This window comes from Lactuca serriola, chromosome 7 (genome assembly GCF_051521515.1).
Source record: "Lactuca serriola cultivar US96UC23 chromosome 7, Lser_US96UC23_V15, whole genome shotgun sequence".
Classification (NCBI taxonomy): Eukaryota; Viridiplantae; Streptophyta; class Magnoliopsida; order Asterales; family Asteraceae; genus Lactuca; species Lactuca serriola.
In genome coordinates, this window is record NC_136414.1 from 18,742,934 (window position 1) to 18,760,620 (window position 17,687).

The 17,687-nt window shown below is 28.8% G+C and overlaps 2 protein-coding genes across 2 annotated transcripts; both read left to right on the plus strand.

Moving 5' to 3' along the window:
- Nucleotides 1–2,992: 2,992 nt before the first annotated feature.
- MRB1 (transmembrane protein, putative (DUF3537)) lies at nucleotides 2,993–5,814 on the plus strand. Its single transcript, XM_079010451.1, has 4 exons — nucleotides 2,993–3,462; nucleotides 3,668–4,117; nucleotides 4,428–4,737; nucleotides 5,389–5,814. The coding sequence occupies exons 1-4, from the start codon at nucleotides 3,061–3,063 to the stop codon at nucleotides 5,523–5,525; spliced, it is 1,299 nt and encodes a 432-aa protein (XP_078866577.1). The 5' UTR covers nucleotides 2,993–3,060; the 3' UTR covers nucleotides 5,526–5,814.
- Nucleotides 5,815–11,437: 5,623 nt separating this feature from the next.
- LOC145062865 (inositol diphosphatase DSP1-like) lies at nucleotides 11,438–13,542 on the plus strand. Its single transcript, XM_079010452.1, has 5 exons — nucleotides 11,438–11,710; nucleotides 11,813–11,906; nucleotides 12,849–12,912; nucleotides 13,025–13,068; nucleotides 13,365–13,542. The coding sequence occupies exons 1-5, from the start codon at nucleotides 11,484–11,486 to the stop codon at nucleotides 13,521–13,523; spliced, it is 588 nt and encodes a 195-aa protein (XP_078866578.1). The 5' UTR covers nucleotides 11,438–11,483; the 3' UTR covers nucleotides 13,524–13,542.
- The last annotated feature ends 4,145 nt before the right edge of the window (nucleotides 13,543–17,687 follow it).

Here is a 17,687-nt window from a genome sequence, read left to right on the forward strand (position 1 = left end):
TGGATGGCCGTTGATTCGTAGTTTAGGAAGGCGCATATTCCAATCCCATGGGCGGCTCATTGGGCCAAGCCCATTCGTATTATAAACGCGAACTACAAAAGCACACAGTATTCAATAATTAAACTGCACGATAAAAAAATTAATATTAATATGGTTTCATAATTTTGACTATTTATTTAAAATTTAGGAAAATATGTTAAAAGCTAATATAAATATGTAATGGTTAATATATTACAAAAAAATGGTAAAAATAGATTGTAATCTTGTTACAGTTAATATAAAATATATATTAATTTTATATCCTAAAATGATAAAATGAAAAGATAAGACGACAAATTAGTTTAATATAAAGGAATAAGTGTAATCGATTTACATAAAAATGACTATTTTTAAGGTGCTTTTATTAATAAATTGTGAAATGAGTATGCTAGAAAAATATATCGGTATGGTAATAATGTATTCAAATCTATTCTAATAAATAAATATTTTTTGTCATATGTCATACTTTGATTCAATTTGTCAAATGTTATTTTGTGGTTATATTGATTTTTTAATTTCTTTTTCACATATCACTTTATGAGTTTTTTTATTTTAATAAATTTCACATAATACTTTAATGTAATAATTACAATAAATATAGTAATAAATGAATATCAGTTTCATTAATGACATCTTCTTATTTCAAAATAACCAAATTAAAGTTTATTAGTTTATTTTGTTTATTTATTTAAATTTAGAAGATAAAAAATCAATTTTAATAGTTTATTATTTTTCTTATTTTCTTATAAATCCAAAGTTCTTAAATATTTAGATCTTTATATTTAATTTTTTTAATTAACTCATGTATTACATGAGTCTTACACCTAGTATTTAATATCTTATAAGTTTTTTATTTAAAAAAATATTCATGTTATTTAAAAAAATGAGAGAAATTAAATATTTTCTTACTTTTTTTTAGAAAGAATAAGTAGAAGAATATTTAATTTCTCTTAAAAAAACTTATTGTAGTATAAGACCTTTTATAAAATAGCTCAAATTTTTTATTTTTCACAAAATAATTATCAATTTCATAGAGACAACCTCAAACTTACTCTCATAAAGGGCAACCTCAAACACACTACATGAAGTTGGTTTTTTACATGGCCCCCAAATTGCGTATATAATGAAATTTCCTGATGCCAATTTGTTTAAACACTTCAAAAATAAGATTGAAGCGGTGGGAATCTTCAAAAACCAAATCACTGGACAAAATTTTCATCCCGTTTAAAAGAGACGGTTTTGTATCTAGTCCAAATAAGATTTAACAGTTATTTATTTATATCTGAGAAATTTAAATATCATTTTATTTTTTCTTCCTATTTATCCTTAAAATGGTGATAATTGTCATATTTTGATAAAATTAATAACAAATTTAAGGCACACCATTTCACATGAATAGGAATATAAATAAGAATATTAATATCTCAGGCTATCTAATATTGGTTTTCAGATCGAATATTTGTTTTTTATGCACCCCTAAACCTGAGTTGAATTCCATCATGTTTGAATTTTGACTTTATTTTAGTTTTCAACCTGGATATTAAATTAAAATATTTAATAATTAAAAGAGAAAAAGCAAAAGCGAAATGGACGTAAGCTTGTAAAGACGTAAACCACATTACCACAGAAAGATTGAATGGTAACACGTACTCGTGCAACTCACCACCTACCAACAATCCTTTATGTCACGAGCTTGATTACAACTCATCGTACCGGTTTCCATCTCTCTCACCACTTTTGTTTTCAATATTTCAAATGTTGGATTAATAATCATAGTATTATTTTAAGGGTGTTTATTTAAAATAAACATTTTTCTAACTTATAAATTTTGTTAGCTTACAACGGCATGAAAATAAAGTTTTTTTAAAAATATGTTTGAATTAGTTTATCTGGTGTCAAAACCTTATAAATTTATAAATATTTTTTTAGTGTTTGTCAAAATGATTAAAAAAACTTTCTAAGGATATAAACAACTATAAGTTATAAATAGTTTTTGATAAGTTAAAAGGAATAGCTTATCAAAAATATTTTTTTAAAAGCTATGAGTTATTTTTAAAAAAATATTTTTACATCCTCTTACTTAGACTATATATATTAAATTATTATAGATCTTAAGATAATTATAATATTATCAGTTAAATATGATGAATACAATACAATCATTTTTGTCTACTATTATATACAAAATATCCATGTATTTTATGTTGTTTTCATAAATATCTAACAAGTGTATTATTAGAAAGTATTTCATTTAGATTGTTTTAGTCTAAATTTTTCAAGTGTTAATATTAAATCTTGTATACTTTATGTTAGTCAAACCCAATAAATATAAATTATGTTAAATTACCTGATAATATATACCTGTTGAAATCAATAAATATGTAGGGATGAATTTTTGATTTTTTTTTTAATTTTCAACACTAACTTTATTTACAACTACCATCAATATGATATTGTGGTAATTACCTAAAAATTAAACAACAGACAAATAAAAATGTCTCACGTGAGACAACTATTGTTCAAAAAGAAACTAAAGATAATTCACAACTAATTTGGTATTTTTATATTAATACATAATGTTGATAATGTAACTAAAACTATATTAAATTGCTTTTAACAAATAATGGAAAAAACAATAATATGAAGAAATTAAATTATATAATATATTATTATTATATGATATGATTATATATTGAGAAATCAAATATTATTTATATTCTTATTTAATATATCAATGTAAATGTCAAAATAATAATAATAATAATAATAATAATAATAATAATAATAATAATATATATGTAAAATGTTATTATTTTATTTTAGTAGAAAGATAGATAAAAATCAAATATAGAAAGATATTTTATTTTTCTTACAAATTAGATGCATACATTTTTTAAAAGTTAGTTAGATATGACGTGATATATGTAATCCTCAATATATATACAACCACCCTTCATCATAAACACAATCTCCCTGTTCGCGGATTCTTTTCAAATTTGGAAACAATTTGATCCAAATTCAATGGCGGATTCACGAGAGACATTGTTAACAGCAGTAAACAACAAACTCAACATAAAATCAAATTACTGGATTATCGATGCTCTCGAATCCAGGGGTTTTTCCTGGATTTTTTTCGACCAATCAAGTCTATGGAAAGCTGGTCTCTCATGGTCAATCTTCTTCCTCTTGGCGATCTGCGTCCCGATTCTATCACACTTGGTGTTTCAGTGTTCCACCTGCGATTACAACCACCGCCGGCCATTTGATTTGATTGTACAGACGTCGCTCTCTGTATTCTCGGCTATTTCGTTCGTCAGTCTCTCGTCCTTCTCTCGTAAATACGGTCTCCGGCGATTTTTGTTCCTTGATAAAATGTCTGATGTTAGCGATAAAGTCCGCCATGGATATTCCGATCAGCTTCATGTATGTTTCCTGGAATACTTCCCAATTACACTTAATTTTTTATCGATTATAGAAATTCCTGTATAAATATGCATCGATCATCACATTTTAACTACAATTGCCAAAAACATTAGGGTTTAAACCTCACATCTAGGTATTTGTGTTCGATTACAGATTTTGGTTCCTAAAATGTTCAAATTGACAACATGAGTGTTCATTTATGCAGAAAGCAATGAAATTTTACTGTGCATTCGTGGTTCCTTGTTTCCTAGCTGACGCTATATACAAGATATGGTGGTTTATTTCTGGAGCACATCAAATACCTTTCATCTCCAACATCTACTTAAGCCACACCATAGCCTGTGTCCTGCTTTTGGGGTCTTGGTTATACCGTACATCACTGTTCTTTCTTGTCTGCATGCTCTTCAAGCTCACTTGTTCTCTGCAAATATTCAGACTTGACGATTTTGCTAAAGTGTTTGAAAGACAAGGAGATGTAGGTTTGATACTGATGGAACATCTTGCAATCAGAAGAACTCTTCGTATCATAAGCCATAGATTTCGTGGATTTGTGTTATCGACTCTCATACTTGTTACAGCTAGCCAGTTTGCTTCCTTGCTTGTGTTGACTCGGACAGGCTCACTCGTCAATGTTTCTACTGCTGGAGAACTCGCGGTAATCCTTCACTCACTAACTTTTTTTTTTGTCCCTTTTGAAATTTATAAAAAAATCTATTTAATTAATTTTGATTAGAAAGTTATACTATCATAATATGAGGTTGTGAACGAATTTTATTCTCTTTGACCTGTTTTTATTTATCTGTCAAAATTTAAAATTTTACCCATTTGACCATTACTACACAAACCCAAATCGACTCATTTTAGGTAGACATATTGATTGCTATTTTTTTGACATGTTGAACCAAAACGAAAACCATCAAATTATTCGACAACACAATTATATTGACATCTTGTAATGATTGTAGTTGTGCTCGGCTACTCTTGTGAGCGGGTTGCTCATATGCTTGCGCTATGCGGCAAAGATCACACACAAAGCTCAATCTGTGACAAGCTTGGCAGCCAAATGGCACACATGCGCCACCGTAGACTCATTTGATGACATTGATCCTATCGACGAGACTCTATCTACTAACATTACTTCCGAGAGACAGAATTACAATTTTAACCCTCAGTCACATTCGGATAGTGAAGAAGGAGATGAAGACGAATTGGACAATACAAAGTTAGTTCCAGTCTATCGGCATACAGTCTCATTCCAGAAGAGACAAGCGTTAGGTGAGTTTCATTATTTGATACCCATGACTAAGCAAAATAGTTTAAAGCTTAAACTGGTCGATAAAAAGAGTGGACGAATTATAAAATCAGACCGAAATAATTCTAAATTGAAATTTGTTTTAGTCATAAACCCATTAAAAAACATATATAAAACTATATATAAATAACTTTTTATATCACATGTTTATTCAATCATTTTGTAATTAAGTGAAAATAAATATTTAAAAATTTCTACGAAAATATTATTAACTTTTTACATAACTTACCATGACTTCTTAGAATATTAAGTCATGCTTTTAGTTTGTAATTATAAATTATATAAAAAACTAATATATTTTCTAGGAGGTTAACTTATTGCCAAACTAATTACTAGCCTATTGTAAAACAATTCTATTTAAATTAAATAATCCAAGACGGTCCTAATATTTTTTCCCACCCAAAAATGTAAAAGAAGGAAGGACATGGTTGTAAGTTCAAAAGACAATGATGTCTTTCTTATCCTCATTTGAAAACAACCTTAAAAAGCTTGTACATTCTTGTCTAGTGTAACAATATAATCTTAATCCCTAAATTTTTATAAGACTCTTAATTATGGTTGCTTTCATATCATATTCGTATTCGATTAATATGATTGGATTGTACATGTTGCAGTGACATACTTTGAGAACAACAAAGCGGGGATTACAGTATTCGGTTTCATATTAGACAGGTCATATCTACACACAATATTCGCGCTTGAAATGACTCTAACACTTTGGTTACTCAACAAAACAATAGGTTTCACATAAACCCTATATCCAGTATGTACAATGATCACTCAAATGAATTGCATAACCAATACAAGGCTAGCTTTACTTGTGTCATTTTTTTTAATTTGGGCAGTTTACGAAATAATTTGTTGTTATACATATCTAACTTGTTAATCTACTTATTTGTTCAATTTATGATAGTATAGGCATAAAACACAGTTTATATACGCAAAGAAATATGTAACGTGTTTTGATTTATTTAATATGTAGGAATTTGTAATATTTTAATTAAGCTCAAAATATAGCAATAATAAACATGATTCTTGAAGGTGTTTGTGAAGGTATCAAATATACACATTGGCGTGTCAATTCTTTTCTTATATGTCTTTTTAGTATTATAAATAAAAGGTAATGTGATTGTGTTTGTTTTGATCTCATTTGTTCATCTATTTCGATTTTTAATTATTTTTGTATTTTACGGCCTACATTCAAATTTTACGTCATTAAAACCATTTTACGAGATTTGAAGCTGTTAGTTTGTTACGACATTTATGTGGCATGCCACGTGTCATTTTAGTGACCATAACATGCTTAAGGTGTTGTTTGTTTTTTCTAAAAAACCACTTCTGACCATTTATTGTTGCGTCGCGTAGCACACGCGCAACAATTGGCTCTTTGCAGTTGTTTGTTTTTTAGAAGACTTCTGACTTAAAAATTGTTGCACGTGTGTTGCGTGGATCAGCACTTGACCATCTGCCTCAAACTTCTTCACACCTTACTTTAACTTATTGCAGCAGTCTGCAGAGGTTAAAAAAGAAACAAATTTTTTATTACATGTTGCATCCGTTTCGTCCTCCTCTTCTGTTACAGAGGGTTGCAGAGGTGGTCCGCATACTTCAGTCATTTTTGTTTCGAAAAAACAAATGACATCTAAATGACGCTAACAATAACAGTGCATCCGTGATTAAAATTTTCTTAAATTGAAATTTAAAATTTTATTATTAGTATCTAAGTTTTTATAAATGTAAAACTAAACATATATGTGCATATCATAATAAAGAGCATGAAGAAATGTTTGTAGTTCTTTGAAGCATGTTAAAGTTAAACGCAACCATCGGTTATCATCTACCACCACCACCCATCGGTCGTGTACCCTCGACCACCATTGTATTCTACCATAGTAATGATGGTTGGAGATTGATGATTACCAGCTCCGAAATTAGTTTGAGAGATAGAGAAGGGGTGAGATGAATTAAAAGGTGATAAGAATTTACAAAGAATATAATTATGGTAATAGATTTTCTTACTACTTTAGAGGTGATATTATGGAGGTTTTAGTTATAGACTTATAGTTATTGTGTTTTGATGATTATCATATGTATGTGAGTATATAAAGAATAAGTATGTTCTTGTATGTTTAACCCTATTTGATTTACTTATATGTTCTTGTGTTAAAACTTGTATCATCATTAATGAAATTTTAAACTTGTCTCTATGCGTGTTGACCGAGTTATTTTTAAAACAACTTTCAAACATATTTATATTTATCTATCTATCTAGTTATATATATATATATATATATATATATATATATATATATATATATATATATATATATATATATATATATATATAGGTTATTCTATTCAAAGTAATTATTGTGTTATTGTATGCATAAATGTGGGCAAATCAATTTTACTTATTTTAAGAAAGTGATTAATATATAGAGTAAATTACACGAATGTTCCCTATGGGTTGGGGTAATTTGCACGTTTGGTCCCTAACTTATTTTTTTAAATCGGAATGTCCTTACAGTTTGTTTTTGTTACGTGTTTGGTCCCTACTGTTTGTTTTTATTATGTGCTTGGTCCTTGTCTTACCTAAACAAACTATTATTTAAATATGGGAAAATGGTAAGATATGTAAGGTAAGATGAGGGGTGAGGTTGGGGGTCTGTTTATTTAAATAAATTAAAAAATCAAGGGCAAAATAGTCTTTTTAGGTAATACAGGGACCAAACGCGTAACAAAAACAAACTGTAGGGACCTTCCGGTTAAAAAAATAAGTTAGGGACCAAACGCGCAAATTACCTCAAACCATAGGGACCATTCGTGTAATTTACTCTAATATATATATTATTGAATTAAATATAATTGAAAAATATAATCTAATTTAACTACAAGGGTATTTTAGCCAATTAATATAAATTTAATAAAAGAAAATTGCATATTTCAAGGGATCATAAATTTTATTAATTTTAAAAATCCGATTTTACGAATTATAATTTTTTTAATTCGGACATTCTGACAGAATGTGTTTTTGAGTATATTCAAAAATAAAAATATTCTTGAACCATAAATAATAAAAATATTCTTGAACCTATTTCTTGATCATGACTTTAAAAAACTTCTTGTAGAATAATAAATTCTTGAACAATTAATTGAAGAATAAAAACAAAAAATACATTATTTCTTATAGAATACGGGTAACAATTGTTAAGAATTATATTTATTGTTAAAGAATAAAACCAAAAAACTTTCAAAACGGGAAAGAAAACATCAAAATTTAACGACACTAATACATTTTAAAAGAATAATATTGTTTATAATCACTTTCAATTTTGCGGTTCGTTCTTCAAGCATTTGTGAAAACAAAACCAAATTGTAGTTTAGATTCCAACAGAATTGGAATTCATGATTCCATTCCAACAGAACTGGAATTCATGATTCATTTTATCTTCTTCATGTCAATCTCAAGAATTGTACCACACGTTTATGTTTTCTTTCCTTTAGATCACAATGTACTCCATATCTATCAAAATTCACAACTATACAATAAGATCATCAAGAGAATTGATTTTTTTTTATCTATTTAACTAGTAAAACCCAATCAAAAGAAACATACCCAATCAATGAAGAGATCATCACCATTGTTCTTCCTTCTCTTTTTTGTCAAATGAAGCAACCAAAGCCTTCCTTGTTCTTCTCCTTTGTTTTCCTGCCAAAGAACACCACTAGAGATGGGTAAATTCCCAGTAATCAAGAGAGCAACAACCCTCTCTTGGTCATCCTTGCTCATCACCGATTCCACAAGCAAAAGCCACTGATTTCTTGCTTCCATTACCATTAAAAATTAAACAAAAAAAGATGAAGAACGAAGGGGCTGCAAAAATAGCCCCCTGCTCACCTGTTTCACTGCAACTCCCCCTTCCCCTTTCTGTTTCAATGTTCACTAGCCCCATTTTCATGTTCTCTTCCTTGTAAAAACAACAAACCCAAACACTCATCTTTTCCCTCTATTGATTTCTGTCTAAAACAAGCAAAAAAAAAAAAAAAAAAAAAAAAAAAAAAAAAAAACTCAAAAAAGCAGACGAAAATGCCGACTGCCACCACCCTAGACGACCCACTGCCGCCCTACAACTCCCATCTGCACCCACCGAAGGCCACCGCAGCTTCGTTGCTTCTTCCTTCGGTCTAGCCAAACCCCAAAGATCCTCCCTTTTCCCCTCATTTTCTTCCTTCTCTATTGTTCCCATCGACCACAAAGCCTAGAGACCACATCGACTTGCGAAGCCGACCGACGAAACTTCTTTGCTTCGGCCATTACTGTTTGCGTCGCTTCTTCAGACCCTTTTCATCTTCATTCCTTGACACCTAGCAGCCGACCGAGAAGAGTGCATTGTCGCTCACCGTCGAAGGAAACCCACCGCTCGTCGATCACCGACGTCCGTCGTCGCTACTACAGTGCCTCCGTCGCTGTTACTACTGCTACCGGCCGGTTACAAATCCAAGCCACCGTTCTTCTTCTATTTCGTGAGGGTTGCGTTATCATGATCAGATGAAGATGAAGAGGTTTTCCCCCATCGATTATTTTTGGATGATCAGTGAGGGGTTTCTGAACACTGAAAGCGTCGATGCTAGGGTTTTATCGGGTGGGAGATTGAAGTCACGCTTATTTATTTAGGTTATAAGTCAATACTATGATTATAGAGATTATTTTTGGAACTTACTAAACAAATTACTAAATTACCCTGATTTATTTATTTAGTTTTTTAATTTTTTATTAAATTTTGATTGCCTACATTTATGCATACAAATAACACAATAGTTATTTTAAACACATGAACCTATCTCTCTCTCTCTCTCTCTCTCTCTCTCTCTCTATATATATATATATATATATATATATATATATATATATATATATATATATATATTAAATCTGACTTGAGGGGTCAAGTAGGCCGGTTTAACTGGTTTTTAAGCCGTTCAACCGGTTTGTTTGAAGCTGTATTTTTCAAATTGGCTGGTTTTTATTGGTTCGATCCAACCCAAACCGCCAAAAGTATGGTTGGATTTTTTTTTTTTTTTTTTATTGAATCACTTAATAAGGGAACACCATATTACTATATTTCATATTCGCCGCTATGGTACCCAACGGTGAAGCTTCTTCAATCGTCAAATACAAAAACATGGATATAATTGTGTTATTATGCCCTAAAAGTTGAGAGACAAAGAATTTTATCGTTGATGAAAAATGTGATTACAAAAATTAAAAAAGAAACTATAAATAAGAAATGACTACGACAATGTCACAAACCTAACTAAAAAGAATTAACATATAAAAAAAGATACAAAATAGAAGAACGATGTAAATATATTCTCATATATTCTCACATAATATGATGTCACAAAACAAAAAACCCAACAAAAAAACCAAAAAAAAAAAAAGAAGTTATGTTATTGTTATTGGGTGAGCGTGGATTTCACCGTGTTGGATGTGGTTTTACTCGTCATTCAGAAATCACCGAAAAAAAATAAACAAAATAAATGTAATTTTTTTTTGACTTTTTGCTTGTGGCTTTTTTAATGGCTAATCCTTTTTAAAAGTTCTCTTTAAATTAAGAAATGTATTATCATTTTTGTAAAATGTTTTATATAGTTCCCTGTATGTTTTTTGAAAAACAAAATTATATTGAATCGTTAGCAAACAGATGGAAAAAATACATTACAAAACTCAATTAGCCAAATTGGGTTTCATAACAATCCAACTAAATTAACTTTAAGTTTTTAACTTTTATTAACCAAAACTAAAGTTCTTACTTCTAATTTTTAACTTTTAAGTGTATGTTATTTATTTATTTTTTTGAAAATAACATTTATTGACATTTTTTTCACATAAGTTGTCACACAAAGCAAAAGTATTAAAAAAAACTATATTAGGTATTTTTTTAAATATAAAATAAAAGAGCGACAAAAATAACATAATTGTAAAGAATTTAATATTTGATATTAACGACTAAAATAAATTAAATTAATTTGTTGAAAAGTTATATATATATATATATATATATATATATATATATATATATATATATATATATGTATACTCTGAAATTTAAATTTTAATAAATAATAAGCAAAAATATTATTAAATAAAAAATCAATGATATAAAACAAAAAATATAAAATGCTATAAATAATAAAATTGAGAAAGTTGACTAAAAAATTACGGTCTCTATAGAAATATTATGACAAATTAATGGAAGTGATTCATATATATTTTTTTCATACACTTTATAAGATTATATAATTAATATTTTAAAACATAAAATATTACATATAAAAAAATATTTTGTACAAATCAGCTCCTAGAATAAATAAAAAATATCTAAAAAGACTTTCATTAAGGGTGCTATTTTTGAAAAAAAAAAATCCCTAATCCTAATTATTGTTATACAAAGTACAAACATATGCTAATTTGCATTTCTACCATAGAAAAAATCTTTTTAAACGATTCAAAATAATATAAAAAGAGGTTACATTATGTCAATAATAATAATAATAATAATAATAATAATAATAATAATAATAATATATTACAATCTACATGGTAACATCTATATATAGAGGTGTCTTTCTCTTCTTGACATGCCACACCAAACACATACTCACACACATAAGCTACAACTGTCTCTCTCTTTTGGCGCGAAACGCCATGAAAGTTGAAAGCTCGCCACCCGTGTTGTTCCATGTCATCGGAGTTGATGGAGAATCCTCTGGTGAAAACAGGATGACTATCGAACGGAAGCTGGAAAATAGCTCCGATGGCCTGCACATTCCGCCTTTTAATTTTGGTGTGGTTGACGACGGAATCTTCCGCTCAGGATTTCCAGATACAACTAACTTATCCTTCTTGAAAACTCTCGGGCTTCGCTCAATCATGTATGTCCAGCTAATTCACAAATTTTTTGAGCTAATTATTTTGCTTTTTGATAAAATTGTTTGTGGGGATATGAAATCATGGTGATTTTGTGTGTTATGAAGATATCTATGCCCTGAACCTTATCCTGAGGAGAATTTAGAGTTTCTCAATGCAAATGCGATTCAGCTCCATCAATTCGGAATCCAGAAATCTAAGGTATGTGCATATATAATTACCTCAATTTGCATTAATCATGATTCATTTAATTTATCAATTTTTCAACCAAAGGTTCTACTTGAAGAATTAAATCATGAATCAAATTTAAGTATCTCAAGTGCATTATTCGAAATTGTTAGCGAACTACATTTGTTTGTTTAATTAATTTGAACATTTGGCTTCTGATTTTGTTTCCATTTCAAGAATGATGTTCTATAAATTGTCAACTTCACTTAATTTTTGGGAAAGTTAGGATATCGGTTAGTGTTTATCAAAAAAAACCATAGCATCAATAACAATTACATCCCTCATTGTCCACATAAGCTCATTATTTCACAACAATTTATTCATTTTATAAATTACAATATACAAAATGACGTAACACTACGAATTAGTCGGTGGTCTTCTTTTTCGCGCAAAGAAAATTGGCACAAAACAACACGTTTTGCTAACGTATAGTAACCGACTAGCACCGTTTGATCATAGATATGATAAAGTTTGCCAAAACCACCAATATAAAAAAGAATAAAATTATAAAAACGATATACAATTTTACATCATAAAAACAACCATTATGATCAACAACTAAGGGGTTGTTTGATAAAAATGAACCATTTAGAGTTTGGAATGATTCCAAACTCTAAATCATACAGATGTCGTATCAAACATGTTGAATGTTGACTGCTGACTGATTCAAAGATTATTAAACAACTCCTAGTTAAATAGAAATGATTCAATTGCTACTTAATTGGTAATGTTCTATGAATTCAACCTATGTTTGTGTTAATAAACACATAATATTTGTTCAATGTCTCAACTTGTTACATATGTACATTAATTGCATGATACATTGTAAAAAACTCCTAAATTTGCGAATGTGTAATGTACTGTCTTTTTTTTATTCTTCTTTGTAATTATACTCATATCTTTATATATGTATAGGACCAGAATCCTATAATGGAGATCCAAGAGATAAAAATTTGTGATGCTTTAAAGGTTCTTATGGGTAAGGGAATTTATGTACTTTTTGTTTATAATCGTTTATGTTATATTAGTCATAATGTCAACATATTTACTTTGAGAATTTTCATGACACTCACTCTATATATCTTATTCAGATCCAAAAAACCGTCCGGTGCTCATCCATTGCAAACGTGGAAAGGTTTCTTTAATTCATCTTCAAACAATAATCTAGTGGTTGATGTCTAAATTTAAGTTAAAAAAAACGCACAAATAAAATATACTTTTGTTTATATGTTTATTATAGCATCATGTTACAATAATGTCATCCAAATATAAAACAGTTTTCACATAGTTATAATACTGTTATTGAAAGAAATAAAAGTAAGATGCTATAATAAACAAATAAAGAAATGAAAGTACATTGCTTTATCTTGCATTTAGCTCTAGAGTTTTCAAGGCAGTGATTAATATTTTTGGTTAATTTGTGGGATTCAGCATCGAACTGGTTGTGTTGTGGGGTGCTTTAGAAAGTTGAAAAATTGGGGCATGAGTGCAATTCATGAAGAGTACAAACACTTCGCTGGTGACAAGTCAAGAGTTTCTGATCAAAAGTTTCTTGAGACGTTTGACATTTCTAGCTTCATCAAATCTTGATCATGTTATCCATCTTGTGTGTGCGTTTTTTTTATATATAGTTATCTAAAAGTATAGTATAAAAATGGAGTTTATGATTATGATGATTCAATCTAGAAAGATTGGCTCATTGTGTTCTTTCTATGTTATGTAAAACATGTTTCTGTGTAGATTCTTAGTTTACTTTCTACCATTATATATGTGTGTTTCTAAACGATAACAACAAACATGATCAAATGTGATGGTTTTTAAAACCATAGAAATGAACCATGTTAAAGTTTTAAAAATTGAACAACAATTGTGACAATGTGCCAACCAGGACCAATCTTTAATTTACTATAGATTTAAAAATGCTATTGCTACCAAAATCGGAACTCGAGCTCGAAACTAGACTTGAGCTTGACATTGATTCGAGCCTTACTTTCAAGCTAATGCTCGAGCTTGATAAAGTACTCGACATTTTCGATATCGACTCTATTAGTTATTAAAAGAAATTACATTAAATTGTAATAAGAAATATAATTAAGCTCGTGAGCTCGACTAAACTCAACTAAATTTTGTATACATAAATAAAATAAAGGTCAAAAGTGTAAATATAACTTAACTCGATTAAGCTCATCAGCTAAGTATTCGAAATTCTAATATCCGTGCCCGACTCGATAATCTATTCGAATAATTGGAATGTAGATTTATCAGGTCCACATCAATGATTACTACGAAATCTTATCAGAAAGATGCAAACTTTGTCCATATGTAAGTACCTGCAATTCTCATTTCTTCAGATGGACGGATTTCGATTTCGTTAATAGATTTATGTCGATCACATTGAAGATTAGACAATTCTCATAGTTTATCTCATACTACATTAAAGATTTTCCCATTTTAGGGTCAAGTAAGAATCAATTTTCGAAACATTGAGGTAAGAATCAATTTTAGAAAACCATGTATCAATGATTCCCAATGGTGGTGGCATTCATATGTACTTGTCAATTTTGTGAGTTTGTATTTTTTTTGGAAAAAATATATTTAGTAGATGGGTATGGTTTTAAAAATATTTATCATATAGATATAGTTTCAAAATTAATAGTTTTCTAAAATTTTTATTTTTTAATTATTTTATTGTTTTTTTTTTCTAATATACTTTTTGATTTTTTCAAAACTTTTTACAATAATTTTTTTTGATGAGATATGGCTTTGTATACATAAATACGAAAACTTATATATATATATATATATATATATATATATATATATATATATATATATAAGGTTTAATAGAGAACCATAATTAACCAATGAACCATTAAACCAGTCTTTTTTTTCAACTTTTAAAACTTATTTTTTATCAAAAAAACTAAAAATATAGAAATTCATAACCTTTTATCATTATTTCCAATGATATTAAATTCGATTTTTTTACATCAAATTCACAATGTGAATCTTTGAAAATTCACAATGTGAATCCGAAAAACATTTTTCACATTCACAATGTTAAAATATGAATTTAGATATTTTTAGATTTTTTTTTGATAAAAAATAAGCTCTAGAAATTGAAAAAAAGATGTGGTTCCTTGAAAAACCAATAATTGTGGTTCTCTATTGAACTTTTCCATATATATATATATATATATATATATATATATATATATATATATATATATATATATATATAGAGAGAGAGAGAGAGAGAGAGAAAGAGAGAGAGATAGGTTCAAGTGTTTAAAGTAATTATTGTGTTATTGTATGCATAAATGTGGCCAATCAAAATTAAATAAATAAATAAATAAATAAGGGTAATTTAGTAATTTGTTTAATAACTTCCAAAAATAATCCCTAGAATCATGGTATTAACTTTTAACCTAATCTCTCTGGTTTAAATATCGTTCCCCTCTTTATTTAAAAACCAAATCTTTGTCGATCTGTAGGATTGGAATCGACTACAAAATCGTTCTTGAGTTCTACAAAAATCGATTGCCATCGCCATAAAATCGAGCATAGGAACAGAAGAGAGAGCGAATCTTCGAAGGCTTCGCTCGATAGGAACATAAGAGAGAGCGAGGGGTGAGACCAGAAGAGGGTCCGACGACAGGTGGAGCTTCGGTGGCATTGGCTCGATGGAAGAAGAAGAGGTGGGTGCGACGGGTCTTTGTGGTCGATGGGAATAGCAGATACGAAAGAAGACGAGGGGAAAAGGGGTTCATCACCGTCTACAGGCATTTCTTCCTTTGTCTTCACATTCCACTAACCAATCTCGAAATCTGCTTGTCATTGAGGTTTGTATTCATCGTCGTCTACAGGCATTTCTTCCTTTACCCTCTTATTGTTGGTTCATTGATGAAGTTGGAATATGAAAGATAGGAATGGAGTGATTGTATGTATCAAGGTTTCAACGATGCAATGTTTGTGGTTCTTTTCCTCCCTTTCTTTTTCAAAATTAGGGTTTAATAGTTGGGAACAAAGAGTGTTTTTATTCGACTGTAGATCTGCATCGAGAACAGTTTACTCTCTACATCTTTTTTTCAATTTGAAGATACACACATTGACTTCTAAAATCAAAACCTAGAAGTTTTACTATCAAAAATTGCTACGGGTTTTGTGACTTCTGCCACAAATTTACCAACACTTTTCTTTTTAATATCTATGATGAAACTAATGCAACTAGATTTTCTTCAAGTTTCAGTAATTTATATAACTCTTGAAGTTAAAAGGAACCCACTTTAGTATGAGCTCAATGTTGTATTGTTGTTCACTTCACAATAATACTAATGATTTATGAAGGCAACTTTTATCAAGAAAAGTTCTTATGTGATTGTGGTACGAACATTTGTGTATCAACTTATGGGTTATCTTTCACGGAAGGGCGTCAAACTATTTTCTTGAAACCAATATGTATTTTAGATCATAGGTTGCATAAATACTGATTCAGATAGATATGAACTTATATTTACTTGGATCTTCATCTAAATATTGTATCATGATAATTTATTTGCTAAAATCTTTTAGGATATTGTATCTTAACTTCAAGGTCCAAGATTCATATATACATTATCTTCTTGTGTTAATTTTCATTAAATCCGATAGTAACCAGTATTTATTACCATTTTATGACATGGGAACCTCACAAAAGGACGCAAAAAGCAACAGATTGATGGACCTTTTGTGATGCCACTTATATCAATTTTAATTTTAAGTTGGATTATTAGTTTGATATTTCTTTTTGATTATCAGAAAATGATCTGGAGGTTGGAACTGGTAAAGGAGAAAAGCAAAAGCAAGGACTGCAAATTTTCGTATATTAGATAAGCAGGGACTGCAAGTTTTCTGTTGGAATGGAATCATGAAATCTAATTTTGTAGGAATGGAGTTATGAATTCTAATTATGTTGGAATCTAAACTACAATTTGGTTTTGTTTTCACATAAATTGATGCTTGAAGAACGGACCACAAAATTGAAAGTGATTCTAAGCAACATTATTCTTTTAGAATGTATTAGTGTCGTTGTTAGACTTTGATATTTTCTTTCCCGTTTTGAAAGTTTATTTAGTTTTATTCTTTGACAATAAATGTAATTCTTAACAATTGTTACCCGTATTCTATAAGAAATAATGTATTTTTTGTTTTTGTTCTTCAATCGATTGTTCAAGAATTTGTTATTCTACAAGAAGTTTTTAAATTCATGATCAAGAAATAGGTTCAAGAATATTTTTATTATTTATGGTTCAAGAATATTTTTATTTTTTGAATATACTCATAAACATATTCTGTCAAAATGTCTGAATTAAAAGAATTATAATTCGTAAAATCGGATTTTTAAAATTAATAGAATATATGACCCCTTAAAATATGTAATTTTCCTTTATTAAATCTATATTAATTGACTCAAATACCCTTATAATCAAATTAGACGATATTTTCAATTATATTTAATTTAATAATATATATTAATCACTTTTTTAAAATAAGCAAAATTGATTGGCCCACATTTATGGATACAATAACACAATAATTACTTTGAATAAAATAACCTAAGCCTATATATATATATATATATATATATATATATATATATATATATATATATATATATATATATTAAAATATGTTTTTTGCATGTTCATCAAAGTGGAAGTATAAGAAAGAAAGAGTTGTTTTTGTTTTTTTGTTCTCTTTCACGTCAACAATATT

Excerpts from the sequence above, each read along its gene's own strand:
- MRB1 (XM_079010451.1), top strand. The coding sequence starts at position 3,061 with ATGGCGGATTCACGAGAGACATTGTTAACAGCAGTAAACAACAAACTC. Across the intron at positions 3,463-3,667 it reads GATATTCCGATCAGCTTCAT|AAAGCAATGAAATTTTACTG; the intron begins GTATGTTTCCTG and ends TCATTTATGCAG. Across the intron at positions 4,738-5,388 it reads CCAGAAGAGACAAGCGTTAG|TGACATACTTTGAGAACAAC; the intron begins GTGAGTTTCATT and ends TACATGTTGCAG.
- LOC145062865 (XM_079010452.1), top strand. The coding sequence starts at position 11,484 with ATGAAAGTTGAAAGCTCGCCACCCGTGTTGTTCCATGTCATCGGAGTT. Across the intron at positions 11,711-11,812 it reads CTCGGGCTTCGCTCAATCAT|ATATCTATGCCCTGAACCTT; the intron begins GTATGTCCAGCT and ends TGTGTTATGAAG. Across the intron at positions 13,069-13,364 it reads TCCATTGCAAACGTGGAAAG|CATCGAACTGGTTGTGTTGT; the intron begins GTTTCTTTAATT and ends TGTGGGATTCAG.